Source organism: Lissotriton helveticus, chromosome 4_1, assembly GCF_964261635.1.
Source record: "Lissotriton helveticus chromosome 4_1, aLisHel1.1, whole genome shotgun sequence".
In the NCBI taxonomy this organism is placed as follows: Eukaryota; Metazoa; Chordata; class Amphibia; order Caudata; family Salamandridae; genus Lissotriton; species Lissotriton helveticus.
The window spans coordinates 475,413,607-475,429,984 of NC_136063.1; the positions used below are offsets into that span (position 1 = coordinate 475,413,607).

The window sequence follows — 16,378 nt, forward strand, 5'->3', positions numbered from 1 at the left end:
TGACGTGAGGCTTTGAAAATGGATTTCCTACTGTCACTATACTCGACCACAGTAGTACAATCACTATGTCCTACATGTGCGGAACCATTCTTTCTGACACATAATTCGCCTTTAACTGGTAGAACTGAAATAGCAGGCAAATCTGGAGTAGTATCGGACTGAACATTCAAAACCATGAAATTCGAGGAATAATTACCTAAATCATATACTTCATTTTCTAGATCTAACCCTGTTCTATGGGAAAGACCTTGCTTGTCCGGGAAACATGTTCTATTCAGAAGGGACATATCATTTGAGGATGACGTTAACGTGGACCATGCTCCACACGAACCATTATGTGAAAAAGGATAGGGAAAAAGTGGCAGAACTCCCTTCGATGTCTGGAAAGGGGGGAGTCGACCACACACCCAACAATTAGTGGCATTGCTGGTCTGGTGTGAATAGTGCAGCATTCGGATAAAAGTATTATTACGCATAGCAAGACGATAGGATAACTCGTGAGGAGGCAGGTCACTAAATGTGTGCTCTACTGTAACATTAGAAAACATATGTACATGTGAAATAGGAAAACATAAATGTAACGCATAACTGATGCATGTAACCATAAGGCTTAAAAATAATAGAAAGAACAGAGTAATGATACATCTCTTAGAGTTTTGACTAACTCTCTCACTGTGTGGGTCTGTCTTGTACATGTCAGGAACCTGTCTAACCGTTTCACCCGAGAGGGACTTAGACAATTAAACTGGCTGACTTACTAGACCTCAACTTGGATTTATACTCCTGCTGCGGAGTTTTCTCTAACAGGGGAAGTTTAGATTCAGTTTCTGGGCAGTCCTTGAGAAAAGATTTAGCTTTGAGTCCATGGAATTTCTTGACGTGGCTGGCGTGTAGCCACCCTTTTCTGTTCTCGACCTTTACTGCAGTCCGGGTGGTGAGGAGAACGAGGCGGGGCTCCTTCCAGCGGGGCTCCAGCGGACTTGAACGATCAAAATTTCGGATCAGCACGAAATCCCCCGGAACGACCTCGTGCGGTTTCACGTCGGTGTTGTTTGGAAATGCAGCGGCAACCTGTGAACGACAAGATTGTAGTGCAGACATCAAGGAGGCAAGGTAATCTGTCAGCATATTACTGTCAACATCGGTAATGGTACGGGGTCTAGGTGTACCCCACATATTGGGGGGACGTCCAAACACTATCTCATACGGGGACAGACCTGAACGGGAGTGAGCGACCATTCTCATATAGAAAAGGGCGACTGGCAGTGCTACTATCCAATCTACACCTTTCTCTACACACACTTTAGCGATGCGGATTTTCAGAGTCTGGTTATGTCTCTCTACGAGACCGGCTGCTTCAGGATGGCGTACACAATGGAACTTCCACTGGTACCCTAACAGAAGGGAAACTTGTTTCATGAGCTCGGATGAGAATGGCTGGCCGTTATCTGAATACACGACCCTAGGTAATCCATAGCGGGGAAAGAACTCACGAACCAACTGCCTGGCAGTGGTCGCAGCTGTGTAATCTGGAACTGGATATGCTTCTGTCCACCTGGACAAAGCGCATACGACTACGAGGACATACTTGAAACCTCGACATCGCTCCATCTGAATATAATCCATCTGGAGGACTTCAAAAGGGTGGTCGGGAGGATGGAATCCACCTTGTTCCACCGGGACACCTTTACCTGGATTGAACTGACAACATATCATGCAGGTACGCACTTTCTGCTTGGCTGCTGCTCGTAAATGCTTGTTGAACCAAATGTTCTGGATACTGTCTAACATGGCTTTTTCTCCTAAGTGTGCTGGACTATGTGCGGTGTTAATAATGACTTGAACCATAGAGTCGGGGAGAAACCATGTGGCTTTTCCCTTCGTCAACCATCCTTGATCTGTCTGGACCCCTCCTTGTTCGGACCATTTCTTGATTTCATCGGGAGTAACATGTGACTGTATATCTATTACATCTTGTGTTGGGTCCTTAACTGTCATACAAGTAGTCTGATCTGGAATATGTGTCGATGTCGTGTTAACTGGAATATCTGGAGTCTGAGCTGTGAGCTTGGCTGTTCGATCTGCTAGATCGTTACCTTGGGAAATGATGTCAGTGACTTTCGTATGTGCCTTGCACTTCATGATGGCAATGGCTTTCGGTAAATGTATTGCATCTAACAGAGCTTGAATGAGGGGGCCATGCTGAATCTTGGTTCCATGAGAAGTCATAAAACCTCTTTCTTGCCAGAGCACTCCAAAGTCGTGTACGACTCCGAATGCATAACGTGAATCTGTGTATATGTTTACTTTCAGGTTCTTGGCACGTATGCAGGCTCGGGTCAGAGCGACTAGCTCTGCTGCTTGAGCAGACAGGGTGTCAATACGATGTGTTTCTATAACTTTGGTGTCAGTAGTCACTGCATACGCGGCTACTAGTTCTCCTGTACTTGTTCTCATACATGAACCATCCACATAAAGTGTCAGGTCGGGATCAGGCAATGCAATGTCTGTCAAGTCTTGTCTTGGCTTTGTCATAGTGTTAACAACTTCCACACAGTCATGTGTGGCAGGATTAGAGGTAACTGACGGTAACAATGTAGCTGGATTTAAAATGTTGCAGCGTCTGATTTCTATGTGTGGCTGGAACAGTGTCAGTTCATAACCTGTTAAACGTGCTGAGTCTGTGTTCGGTTTAAAAGAACTTCCACGGAGTGCGGAACTTGTACTGTCAGGGAGTGTCCTAACACTATGGAATCACTTTGTCTGATAGCTAGAGCTGTGGCTGCAACTGACTTGAGGCACACAGGCAGAGCCTGGGCTACTGGATCTAATGTGCTAGAAAAATAAGCACAGGGCTTGTATTGTCCTGCTTGATCTTGTGTGAGAACAGATAATGCAGTACCATCACGTTCAGTAACAAAAAGTGTGAAAGGCTTACTGTAGTTCGGTGTTGCTAGAACAGGTGCTTTACATAAAGCTTTCTTTAACTCATTGAAAACAAGTGTATGTTCCTGGGTCCAAGGGAGGACAGTCGATACGGCTGCCTCCTGTGTCGTTAACTGTATCAGTGGCTTGGCTAGAAATGCGTACTGAGGAATCCATTGTCTACAGTAAGAAGTGAGGCCGATAAAAGCTCGTACCTCCTTCTGTGTCTTGGGCTGTGGAAGACGCACTATTAACTGGATACGGTCTGGTGTCAACTGCCTACCCCTCTTGGACAGTAAGTGTCCTAAGTAGACCACTTGCTGGACACAGAATTGTAATTTGGAAGGGGACACCTTGTGCCCCATCTCGGCCAGAAAATACAGAACTGTAAGTGACGCACGTTCGCAGTCACGTTCAGAACGGGCTGTGATCAGTAGATCATCGACATACTGGAGCAGGGCAGTGTCAGTTGGCATGTGAATATTGTCTAGTTGTCTTTTAAGTGCTTGACTGTAAATACTAGGACTTTCTGTGAATCCTTGAGGAGCTCGTGTGAATTTATAGCTTCTTCCATTTAAACAGAAACCGAAAAGGAACTGGCTGTCTGGATGAATAGGGACACTAAAGAATGCGTTCTTGAGATCGATAACTGTAAAGAACGTGGCTTCAGAATCAATGGCTGTCAAGAGTGAGGAAATATCAGGGACCACTGGGTATTGGTGTATGATACATTTATTAAGTTCTCGAAGGTCAATCACTAATCGATAAACTGGAGGTACATTTGGATCAGTACGTTTCAGGACTGGAATGATAGGAGAATTACATACATTGGAGTCAGTTTCTACAACCACTCCTTGAGCAACACGATGGGGTGTGATATGCATACAACCTACATCAGTTGGACCTTGCGCCCATAAATGCTGCGATACATTCAATAATCTTGGATCAAAATCACGTAATACATAATGACCTTTAAAATCACGCAGAAACAAACGGACCCCTTCTGGGGAGCAGCATATGACTGCTCCTAATTCTTTAAGAGTCTTTATGCCTAACAGATTCTCTGGACAAGATTTCGTGAGTAACAAGTCTGTAGTTCGGTACAATGGACCGACTTCTAGAGTAACTGGTTTCGATATTTCATTACCAATAGGCTTTCCTGAAAATCCAAGGGAAACATTTCTAGAGCCTGAGAGCGGAGCCCCTGGAACCTCGTCATGACTGATGGTAGTCCTACTTGCCCCTGTATCAATCAGAAACTTTCTGTCTTTCCCCAATACTTGACTGTGTACATAGGGACCCTCTTGATCTACAGGAATCTCGATGAGAGGCAAGCCTACCTCCCTCTCTAGGCTGTTTCATGAATATGGCTGATAATCTGGATACTCTGACTGTGCATACTGGTACATCTGTTGTGTAACATGTTGTGTTGCAGCTATAGGCTGCGGTACTGTAACTGTCTGTTGTGCATTCTGCGGTGGCTGGGAAGTCTGTGAAACTTGTTCTTGTCTAGACGGACGTGGTCTTTCTTTCGTCTTACCAGTAGCTATGTTGTGTTTTAGAACTGCACATTCGTTTATAAAATGACCTGGCTGTTTACAGTAATTGCATGTCCCTTTAACAGGAGTTGCAGGATGACTGGCTTGATTCGGACCCCTCTTTTGACTGTCTTGTGGAACAGATTGTGCAACTAGTACTTTCATTTTTGTGTCTTTCATACGTCTCTTTTCGTGTTCCTGCTCTTCCCTGATTCTGTTCTGGTGGTACTGGAGCATCTGGAGCATCTGTGACGGAGTATTAGCTTGCCAGGTACTTTCGACTTTCAGTACTCGATTTTTAACTTGTGGACTTGAATTCTCGACTAGTTTGGTAACAAAAAGATGAGGGTACGATTCACTACTTGTTTTCAGACCACTATTAATAATGAAACATTTCTCAAATCTAGAATAAAAATCACTAGTATCTTCGTCTTGTTTCTGTTTACAGGCAGAGATGGCATCCCAATCTTCCTTTTTCGTGGCTAGTAATCTTGGCAAAACTTGTATTAACAATTCGGGCAAAGCTTTAGCTTTATCCCCAAGACCGGTACCTGGTACTCGTGTATTATCTTCAGTTTCTAATGCTGTCCAAACTATCTTTTTCTCTCCCACCTCCCATTCTTTTTCTTTTAATTTTTCATATATGCCCGCAGGCAACAGGACTTTTAACATTTTAATAATATCAGGATACGTGTATTCTCCCATACGGAGCATGTCCTTTAATTCACGGTGAAACCCTGCTGGATCTTTATCATGACAGGGAATTAACTTTTTCATTTCTAAGAGTTCTATTTTCGTGATAGGGGTGTAAACAAATACTCGTTCTAGACTACCATCTTCTCCCTTAACTGGATGTACTTCTCGTAACGGATTCTGTCTGTCTATGTAGAATGATTTTCTTTCTGGGGGCGAGACGTGAACAAAATGTGGATTCAGAAACGTTCGGTATTTGTGGCGCTGTTCTAGAATGACACTAATTAAATCGGTACCTAGACCTTTCCATCTGTATTGGAGTAACTCGTTCAATACGTCATGTAGAGGACCTGGATCAGAATGTTGTTCCTCATACAGTGTAATGAGGTGCTGAATCATATACATACCCACCAGACGTTGCTCGGCTGGGGGCAGTTTCAGAAACGTTTGTGCCACTATTTCGTCTGGAAAAGTGGTAGAATCACTAGTCCATCGGACTGCTGATCGGGCTAGTTCTTGTTCATGCATTGTACTAAGCTCACTATACCCTATTCGTGATTTCAGAATGTGATCGGTAGCTTGGAATACTTGCTCAAGAGAACACTGTTCTGGTACTGGAGGAGGAAAAACTTTCTTGTAATCTAGGCGTGAATGTCGGTCGGAAAGTCTAGTTCTACCTACATACGCTATTCTGTCGGGATTCTCGCTGTCTACCTCTTCAGTAGAAGAGTCACTCTCTTTCTCGGTTGCTCTCTTTGCTTCTCGTTCCTTGTGTATACGTATTATTTCCTTACGAATTTTCTTATACATACTCTCTATACAACCTTGTGTCTTGTGTTTTCCATCGGCTATATTGTCACTCCACCTGGTCAGGACTTTCAGTTCTTCTTGATCTTTTCCTGGATAATCTTGCTCTCTTACTAAACTATTAATCAGGAACTTTAAAATCATAAGTTGAACCTCGGCTTTCCTTTGTGACATAGCTTCGTGAATACTTTCTGGATTCTCTCCTGTACGGATGAAACAATATATTCTGTTCAGATGTTCCTTCATATCGGGCAGGGTGATCAAAAAGCTGGCCACCCGTCTTAAACGTACTGAATATAAGATCATGTGATCTTCGCCTGGAACTGGATCATATATACAGTCAGTAAGAAGTCGCTTGAGATCTGTGTATGTCGCCACTTTTGGCGTACGCTGTAACGCTATGTCATGCAGCGTCAGACGTTTCGGTTGAGGCGGGGTGCGAGGAGAACCTCCCCCCGCGGCACCTAAACTAGAATCGTCGGTGAATACTGTACGGGCTGGTAAGGTAACTGGCAAAGCGGGTACGTTTACTGTGGGCTGGTCCGGGGGTGCTGGCACATTAACTTGGCCCCCGGGAACAGTAGTTGGCGGGACAGGAATTACATTATTAACGGGAGCAGGCGGAACAGGCAGAACATGATCTGCATATGCTGGGACTGTGTCGTCCAAGTAGGACGAAAGAAATATGTCAGCTGCGGTCGGTTTATGACGTAGCTTAATCGGGACCATTGGCGGCGGTAAATTACAGGGTACTTCCGGGGTTGCCTTCGGCAAGCCCTCGGCAAGAAGAGGATACATGCCTTTAATAAGGGCATTTCTCTGTCTGTCTGACTGTTCTGCTCTAACTCGTTCACCTTCTTCTATTAATTCCCTTTCTTGGGCTTTTTCGGCGGATTCCCTACCTAATTCTGTTTTTCTGAATTCTTTTTCGGTTCTTTTATGAGATTCTTTGCGCCATAACTCGATGGCATCTTTCTGGGACTGTCTGGCTTTCTTTTTCCATAATGCTTCTTCTACTCGCATGATGCACTCGGCATCCCATGTACCTGATACGGGCCATCTATATTTCTCTTCTAGTTCCTTAGTATAGTCCGCCCATAAGTCTAGATATATTATGGCATCTAAGCCATGCTTGTGATACATAAAATGTCCTGGACTGTCCCTGGGAGGGACAGGAACTGCTTCTTCGAGTAACCCTTTTCTGGTCTTTAACTGACGTAATTTCGAGAACAGAGGCATTTTCAGTAATACACTTGGAACACAATACACAATAATCACAGTAATAGAATAGCAAACAAATCTCTCATACCACGACATAAAAATACATTAATAACAGTTTCGAACAGAATACTACCTTATACACTGAAAACAGAACACATGAATTTCTCGAGAACAGACTTACTAGAATTACTGGATGCACTGCTAAAACAGTACAGAACATACCGGTCCCATAAAGAGACACGTCGGACCGTATCCACCTAGGTGAATACTTCGGACTGGATCTGTGTACCCAAACCCAACGGACCAGGAACAAACTAATGATCCTGTCTAGATACTTCCCCCGCGACGGTACTCACCGGGAAGCAGAAACTGGAAGGCCTCGGACTGGACTGGACTGCTACGACGTCGGACTACGAACTTCGGAAACAGGTGGGCCTCCGGATACTTCGGACCTTGCTCTCTCGGCTTGGGCTCTGGTCGGGACGAACCGCATTCCACACCGCTTCGTCTGGATGTCGGACCGCAGTCTCCGTCTCCTCCGTGGGCCTGAGGGAGACTTGAAGCAGAAATATCTGCACGTGCACGGTATTGTTCCGTCACGGCTGCAGAGGGTCAGGGGACCGGCGTTGCATCTCCAGCGCGTGAGAAAGGGGCTCGTCCCTATTCGGGCGCCATTATGTGGTAAATAAATAATTAATTACCGGTACTATTTTTGACTAAATTAACAATAACAGATAGCTCAATAAATAAGAGGCAGGATCCGATGTATCCGAGTTGAACAGGCTTTATTCAGGCAAAAGGGAAGGGACTGGATCGGGACAGCCTGAAATAAAATAGGAAGGAAGGAAGGCAGCTGCACCATTTCATTAACAGTGCAGTGTATATATAGTAAGACATTTCAAATACATTACATACAGTAGGCGTAACTAGTGACAAGCGTAAGATAAGAACATATGGGCGGAAACAGAAGGCGTGTACAGGGCGTGCACTGAGACATGTGATGTGAAACGTCATAGAAGTGTCATGAATGGGCGGAAACATGGAGGGGGCTACCTGAGAGCAGCTGGGACCTTTAACCTAGTGGTGCGCGTAAACGGGCAATGACGTGTTACCAGGGAGAACTGGGGCTATGACTTCTGCACTAGAAGAGGAGACTAAAGTCTGCGGTGTCAGGACGACATGTACCTATAGCATATCTGGTATCTGGTGTTTGGATTACATGTTGATAGAATCTAAAAGTTATCAGGGCAAAGGCTACTTGACACTAAGGCTGGTGCATGCATCTATTCTACATGTATTGCGTGTGCTATGAATCTTCTATGAATATTAATACAGTATTTCTCTTACATGGAGACAGAAAGACTAGACTATAGCTGAAACTCTGATGCGGTTCAGTAGCTTAGGAATGCAGAAGACGAGAAACTGGACTGATAACTGGAAGCATAACATATTCTTGGCAGACAGGCAGGCAGAGCCAGGCCGGGCACCGCGCTGCTTGGCAGGAAGTAAGTGAAGGGTCAGGGATGCAGGTGGGGCTGCATCGCTCCTCGGAGTGGGTTCAGGAGACTGGAGCTTGAATCTGGTGTCCGGGCCCTTTTGAGGCCTAGAAACGAGGACAATGCGGGGAATATAACGTGCACACTGTGAAACGTGGCAACATAGGCCTAATACTCGTTGCTTTCACGAGAACTGGATACTGGCATACTAGAGTCGGACACAACTAGAATTGCGTCTTTAATCGATCATAGGGGGATACATGCATATCGATCATGCACATATAACATAGGATGGGGAACACGTAGGCACATATAACAAGGCAAAATATAATTTTCCTCAGTTTCAATGTTTAAAAGTTTTATTTTAAGCCAGTTATAATGCAGGATCATGTAAGCATTTAGTTGCAGAAGTCAATACAAATATATCAAAACTGGAAATCACGGAATGTAAAAATAATGCAAATAGGCAACAGATTACATTGTGCATTCTTAAGGATAGATCCCTACACTGCTAATATTTTGCATCAGAGATTTACCATCATTAGGATTCAATATTTCAATTTAGTCAACACGTGTGTACCTAGACTTCATCTATTTTTCTAGCCAGAGGCCCATCTGCAAGATAAGGCCAAATGATGACTGCAAAATGACTGTTGTGAGAGGAAATCTTGATGTGGGTGCTGTGCTGCTCTCTGTTGTTATCCTAAAGGTATCAACCCCTATTCTTTCTCATTCAGGGGGCCATGAACTGCTATTTCATAGCATCCAAATTGTTAATTTTGACAAAATAAACCTTGTAACCCATGATGTTAGGTCGGATAAATAACATGTCAATTTATTTTCACATTATGCTTAAGCCTAAAGTCGTTATATGTTTTCCTTAGCTCCCAACTATTCAAATAAATACATGAATAAATTAACTAGAAGCATACTATCAGAATGTTCGATAAATGTTGTACATATTGTTACACAATAATGAACATAAATGCATCAACTTTTGTAAATATTATAAATGATGTGGTCTCAGGCTTCAATAATCAACAGCACATTAAGGAGTGCTCCCAAGGGACTTTTAAAACAAAATATATATCAATTTGAGACTTTTTGAGGCACATCCCTGGGGGATTGTCCTCTACATACATGGGGACTGTTTCCTTTTGAGGCCGGATGTCTTGGGACCATTTGTCAACTCAACAGATTAATTCCAAAGGGTTGGCTTTGGCCTGGGTACAGAGCTTGCAGGCGCACTGGAGAACCAGAATCAAAGTCATCTGGGGAGATAATTACCAGATAGCACTCTTTTCTTTGGGAATTCTGGATTACCCAACACCCCCAAATATGTGTCATATTTGAATTTTCTGACATTCTCAATGACTCCATTGGTGGTAAACTCGTTAGAGTCTTGGCGCTGCGTGAGAACATAGTGAGCGCACATTGTGTCTCTATGGTGCCAGGTAGTCTTTGGTGCCAGGTGCCAGGCAAAGGTGTCGCCCTTTGAACAAACGCTCTTTTCTTGGCCTTTGGCTAGCAAAGTTTACAGACCCAATGTTGGTATTATCAGGGAAAGAATTTAAAAGTAGTGTTTTCAATAACTTCCTACCTTCCCTCCCAACACCCTGCCCCCTCCCAAATGAGTCACTGACTAGCCCAACACTCTTTAGCACAGTCCCTTCTTGGTCACTGTTAGTTGGTGTGTTCAATTCTACTTTGAAAGTCTTTGGTTCCCCTGTCCTCCAGTGTCATAATTTCTCTTGATGTACAGCTTCAACAAAGCACTCCAAAGCAAGTGCAGCCTAATGGCAGAAAACAAACAATCTGAGGTGGGGTTTATGTCTACCTTGAAAGCACTTATTTGAATACTAGATGGCAAGAGTGTGCATAGCATAATATACAGCAGAACATGCTGCGAACATGTTTTTCCAAATCATTAAACATTGCACTCCCTGCACACAGAGTGTAGACTGATCTCTAAGATATCCATTGTAGCCATTAGATAAGCCAAATCAGGGACAAGCAGTCTCTAAGCAATGCTGTACATCCAAGTAGTGTATTCAATAAAGCATTGTTGTTACCCGAAAAATTATTGATGCTCTGCTTAGCTAATGACGCTTTGAATGAGGCATTGAGGTCTAGTGCTCTTCTGTATGGAATCTGTAGAGCTGAGCCATCTAGAACTTTAAGTATGTCCACCAAGTACAATTAGAACATTGAAATGTTGGGAGCACTAATGAAAACAATGGAGTGCTCCGGGCTCCTAATGGCCGGTAGAAGCGCGGAGCTCCAACATTCCAATGTTGTCCTTCACAGCTGTTACTGTGAAAAAAGGTCTCACTGGGAATCCAAGGAGATTTCAAATCCTTTGGGCTCTGTGAGGCCTTTGTTTTATTTGTTAGAACATTTTGCTCTCTAGTGGGGGAATGTTCTACTAACCTTATAGCCCTCCGTAGCTGGGCTATACAGGCATTAAAGTCCTGCTTTCTTGTTAAAGGCCCTCGTCTTCGGCAAGGGCTTTTCATGCTGGAGTGGGCCTTTAATGGTCAGTATAGCCTACTACGGTGGGCTATAAGGCTATATTGCATGGATATTTGTGTCAAAACAAATATCAAAGTGGATCAAGATGTGTTGAAAATCCTGTCTGGTTTTAATGATCTAACCATGAATCTATGAAAGATACATCTCTGTGTTAAGCTGCCCTTGTGGTGTGTGTGCATAACGTTAAGATTCAATACCCACATTCATATCAATCTATCCGGAATCTGCAGTGGGTGTAGCTTAGTGCCATCTTGGCATTAAATAGAGGAAAAAACGAACACAAGATGGCGAACAACATAAAGTGATTTTATAGTTTATTAAGGATTTTCTACAAGGAGTCACAATCTTATAACTGTTAGGACATGAGGAGAGATCTGGAGAGCAGAAGTTAAAGTGGCTTCTGGGTGTCAGACATGTTAAGTGATAAGGATACTTTAAGTGATGAGGAGAGACTTTCATTGATCAGAGGTAGTTGCAAATTAAAATTAAGTATAAACAAACAGAATGATAGTATGCACAGCTTTTGCTTAGTTCATTCACCCTCAGACTATGGTACCTTGAGTGAAAACAAAAAACGTGTTGAATTATCTGAAAAACGTCATTCTGAGGCCCATTGTGTATTTTAGAAACAGGAATGTTATAATTTTAAGAGTGATTTAGGAAACACCGTGAATTTGGATGTAATGAAAGGGTGCCTTTTACTGTGTAATAATAGTAGATTCCATCGATAATATCAGGCTCATTTGTGTTAATAGTAAGAGCTAAATATCCCACGGTCCTGCTTCAGATGGAAATATAAAAAGACATCGGAATGTATGTCACTTTACACATGTAATAATAATAATAATAAGAATAATCCACATTTGCAAAGCGAACAATCACCCGTAAGGGTCTCTAGGCGCTGGGGGCCGTCGGGAAGATTAAGCAAGCTATTGCCCAGAGTCACATGGTGTTGGGCTAATCTGCCGCCAGTGCCAGGGATCGAACCGTGATCCCCAGATTCCGGAGTCAGTCGCCCTAGCCGCGACGCCACACCTCTTCCATCATGTAGTGATCGAATCGTGTTATGTTAGATCTGCATTGTGTTGTTATTTTTTCAAATTATTTTTATTACGTTTTTTTTTACTTTTGTGGCAGAGTCTTGTTACAGCATGTCTTGCTTGGTAGAGAAAACTGCAATGTGTTGTTTTTGAACAGGATGAATGCGAGTCGCAGTCCATGCAGAATATAAAAAGGGAATCCGAAATGAAAGTGGAATTATCGGAATCTCTAAGGAAGCCAACAAAAGTAAGCAGCTCTGTGATTGTTACATTGACGCACTTGGGTTTTATGCACGACAACAGTATATGTACATACAACTTCTTTCCTATTGAAATGAACTGCCCGTTAAAAATAATTGTAAATAACCGTAGATCCACTCATTAGCCTGTATCCTTTTGCTGCCTCCCGGAAGCACTATCTTGTTAAAAAAATGTATTGGACTTTTTACCACAGTGGATGAAAGGACAGTGTTTTTATTTGTCGACACTGGTAGAACATGAGACTGCAGCAAACAACTATGGGCCTAATTTGGATGTCAGAGGGTCTCCGCCCGACATCCTAAGGTTTCCCTCCAACCGCCGTATTTTGATTATGACGGTCGGATGGAAAACCGCAAAGGTATTCCGCTCCTCTTCCAACTGGCTCTGTGAGCCTGTCGGAACAGAAGTGGAATCGCAATCCCTTCATTGACGGCAGAGCCAGGCTTGGCTCCGACATCGGGAATATGATGTTGGTTTCTGACAGCCAATCCATGTCGGCCTTTCCAATATGGATTGGATGTCAGAAAGCGACTTTGGGGGCCCCCAGTAGGGCCCTCTTTCTCCCTGGCTTTCCACATATTGGCCTTGGGTGCCCCCCTCAAAATCCCTGCACTGCGTGGCATGCACCATGAGGGTGCAGCGATGTTCACAAACTTCCATTTTTCAATGGGAGCTTGTGCTGCAGGTGTTTTCAGCCCGCCGCACAAGCTTCCATCGGAAAATTGATGTTTCCATAGACACTATGTGTGGTCGCATCCAAATTAGTGTGTTGGAACCGCCGACCTATTGTTCAACAGATTAGTAGGTGATCAGCTAAGTTCAGGAGGATCTAACTAGTGCCCAGTATCCCTGAATTTCCAATGCTGCAACCAGCAAGCTGCCATGCCAGAGGCCCCCGATAACATAAAAGTATTGGACAATTAAAGTGTCACAGAAAAGTTCTTAGTACCGTTTTGGCAATTTAGCTATTAACATGCACTGTAAAAATAACAGAAATTCCTGTTATCATTCAAGCGTCCCATTTAAATTGTGCCATGAATTCATGTAACTAGCAATATAGAGCAAAGCAAGGTAGATTCACATAAATAAGCGATTTTGTTTGAAGTGCAGGATCTTATTGCAGAGGAAAGAATGTTGACTTACAGATGCAGATTCTAAAAGGTGATGCTGCTACAGCGGAACTCCAAAAATCATTTCTAATCAGCACTTACCATTTCCCTGAAACCTAGGAACACACACTCATTCGTCAGTGGGGCTCATAAAACTGCACACTTACTCTTTTTACTTAACTTGGTTTCAAGGTTTGGTGAAACACAAAGGAGTAATGCTGTAACATTTGGCGGAGTGTCTAACCTACTTAACCAGATATTATTTACACCTATAAATTATACAATTTATCATGGTTTTAACAAACATGAACTTTATTCAGACACACCACCATAGTGGCAATGGATCTGCTAGAAAGAAAATTAGGCGTAGGAAAATCACAAGACCAGCTTTAATATTCCATTTTCCCAATTTTTTTAAAAGCAAAACTTCGTTATGTCTGACATTTAGGCATTGATTATTTCTTTATTAAGTAAAAATGTTAAACTTTATTTCAGAATGATCATTTTATTTAGAGCTCAGAAAACAGTCAATTATTTAGAAGTCAGTTAAAAGTTTAGCAAAGGACAGATAGTTCCAAATTCATTCTCTCCTAACATCCCTAACTAACGCCCTCATCTTATCCTTCAATCCTACAAAGTAAACAAGAAAAATAATTCAAAGTATCTTACATCCAGGAATCGATCTGCAATCCGACAGCACTTCGAGAGGAAATCGAAAGAGCGACTACATCTAAGTAAAATCAGGGGTTTTTATACACTAATTTCCTAACTTAATCTATCTAAAAAGTATCTAACATCACCAATTCGGGTTCTGATTGGACAATTTAGGGTGGGTGAGCATCTCCTCACCATTTCAACATCATATTCACGGTGAATCAGCAAAATTATAATGCGGCATTGTTTAGGACAGTCTTTGGCCTGGTCACTTCCTTGACTCGCAACCTTGAACTATATTCCCACGTTCAGAACGCTTGACCGTCCATGTTTTGGCAATCATCTTAACTTCAGGGCAAAGCAGCCTTGAACTTCCCATCCGAGTACAGGCAGCTCACTCTCGCTGGCGGGCTTTGGGCCCGCATGCGCAGTCCAGCACTTGCTCACAGTTAGCCAGAGTAACCAGATTTTGTAGGCCTCAGAGGTCACTTTTGGAACTATTATAGAAACAAACACAAATTCATGTTAATTGTGGTACTGAAGCCCTTCTGTTTACCTCCCACCATACTAATGTTTCCCTATTAGTTATTACCTAGCAGGTAAGCCACATAAATGCATTTTGTACTTACATATCCGACGACTTTTCAGCACAATAATGTGTACAATAAGCACATTCATATTGCGTTTATTTATATTTAAGCTGTGCATTAGTTCACAAGACAATAACGACACAAATTAGTTAATTATATTGCTCCATGCAGGTAAAATTAGTATTCCCACATGTTCATGTATGTGCATCTTATTCTATTTGTTGATTAATACACCGCAACACACTATCAGTAAATGTTAATGCTATGGAACATTGATTTCACAAGGGGTACACAAAATTTTGTTTTGCCACCTTGCTCCATCAATTCCCTCATCTGGTGATTTTATCACCAAACATATTTCAAAATTTTGGAAAATTTAGCAGAACATGTTTCGAATTCTTCATTTTAGTACCATCTACACTCTAGTATCTTTTTCCTTCGAATCTTTGAAAATCTTCTCTTATTTCTTCCATTTCTATTTTATTCTTTTCTCTTTCCCTTGCATTTCGTTCTTGAATTGTCTTCTTTATTGCCTTTCTAAAATCTCTCCTACCTTTACATATACAGCATAATCTTATCAGGAAAATCACTATCACTAAAATTGTTATCGGAATTAGTATTTTACCTATAATTGAACTACCTATTTCCTGAAACCAGTGCTTAATTGCTGAGAAACTTTTGCCTAACTTTTCAAGGACACCTTCAACCTCCAGTGGTTCAATTTCTCTATGCAAATCTGTAATATTTATAATATACTTTTCAAGATTCTGACTTTTATCTGGGATATAAGTACAACAATGTTGCACTTTTAAAATCCCTCTTTTGCTAAAATTATATCAAGGGCAAGTCGATTTTGCATTACCATGGCTCTCATAGCAACCAATTCAGTATTAACCATCAGGAATCCTCCTGCAGTATCTATTGACAATCGATCAACTATTGTGGACAATTTTCTGATTGTATTTGCATTAAACGAAATTCCCACTGCTGGTATCAGTGCTCCAAATACATCACCTATTAGTTCTAATACACTCTCTCTCCTTTTTCAACTTAAGACTTTACCTATTTCATGCTTTCCATTAGTACCTCTATCTACATGAAAAATTTTAGGAAAGACCAAACCCACATAACAGGTCCCATACCAATGGTCTGGTAACCTATAGTAAGCTCTATTCCCACAAATAAAATAAATTCCAGGAAAAACAGGATCATCTCCTCCTTCAAATCCCCAACCCCCTAAAATTCTATAGATGTCTTTACATTGACTTGCACCCACAAGATAATTATCATACATTGAATTGTCCCTTCTAATACAAAATTTCCCTAACATTGGAGCATCTATATTTATGGCCACATTCACATTTTTATCCTCAAGATTCTCATCATCTAATGTAAAGTGTTTCATTTTCTCATTTCGTTTGTAAGCAATCCTTCTTTCCTCAACCATATTTAAAAATGCTTTCTCTTCAATTCTCATTTTACATGTCAAATTATTGTTAAATGCATACTCAT

The 16,378-nt window shown here is 42.1% G+C and overlaps 1 protein-coding gene across 1 annotated transcript in view; it reads left to right on the plus strand.

The window, feature by feature from the left end:
• NBN (nibrin) overlaps window positions 1-16,378 on the plus strand; it is a 429,498-nt gene that overhangs the window by 335,189 nt on the left and 77,931 nt on the right. Inside the window, exon 12 of the mRNA XM_078687062.1 lies at window positions 12,410-12,499. Within this exon, the coding sequence (XP_078543188.1) occupies window positions 12,410-12,499 (90 nt within the window). The remainder of the gene's footprint in view (window positions 1-12,409; window positions 12,500-16,378) is intronic.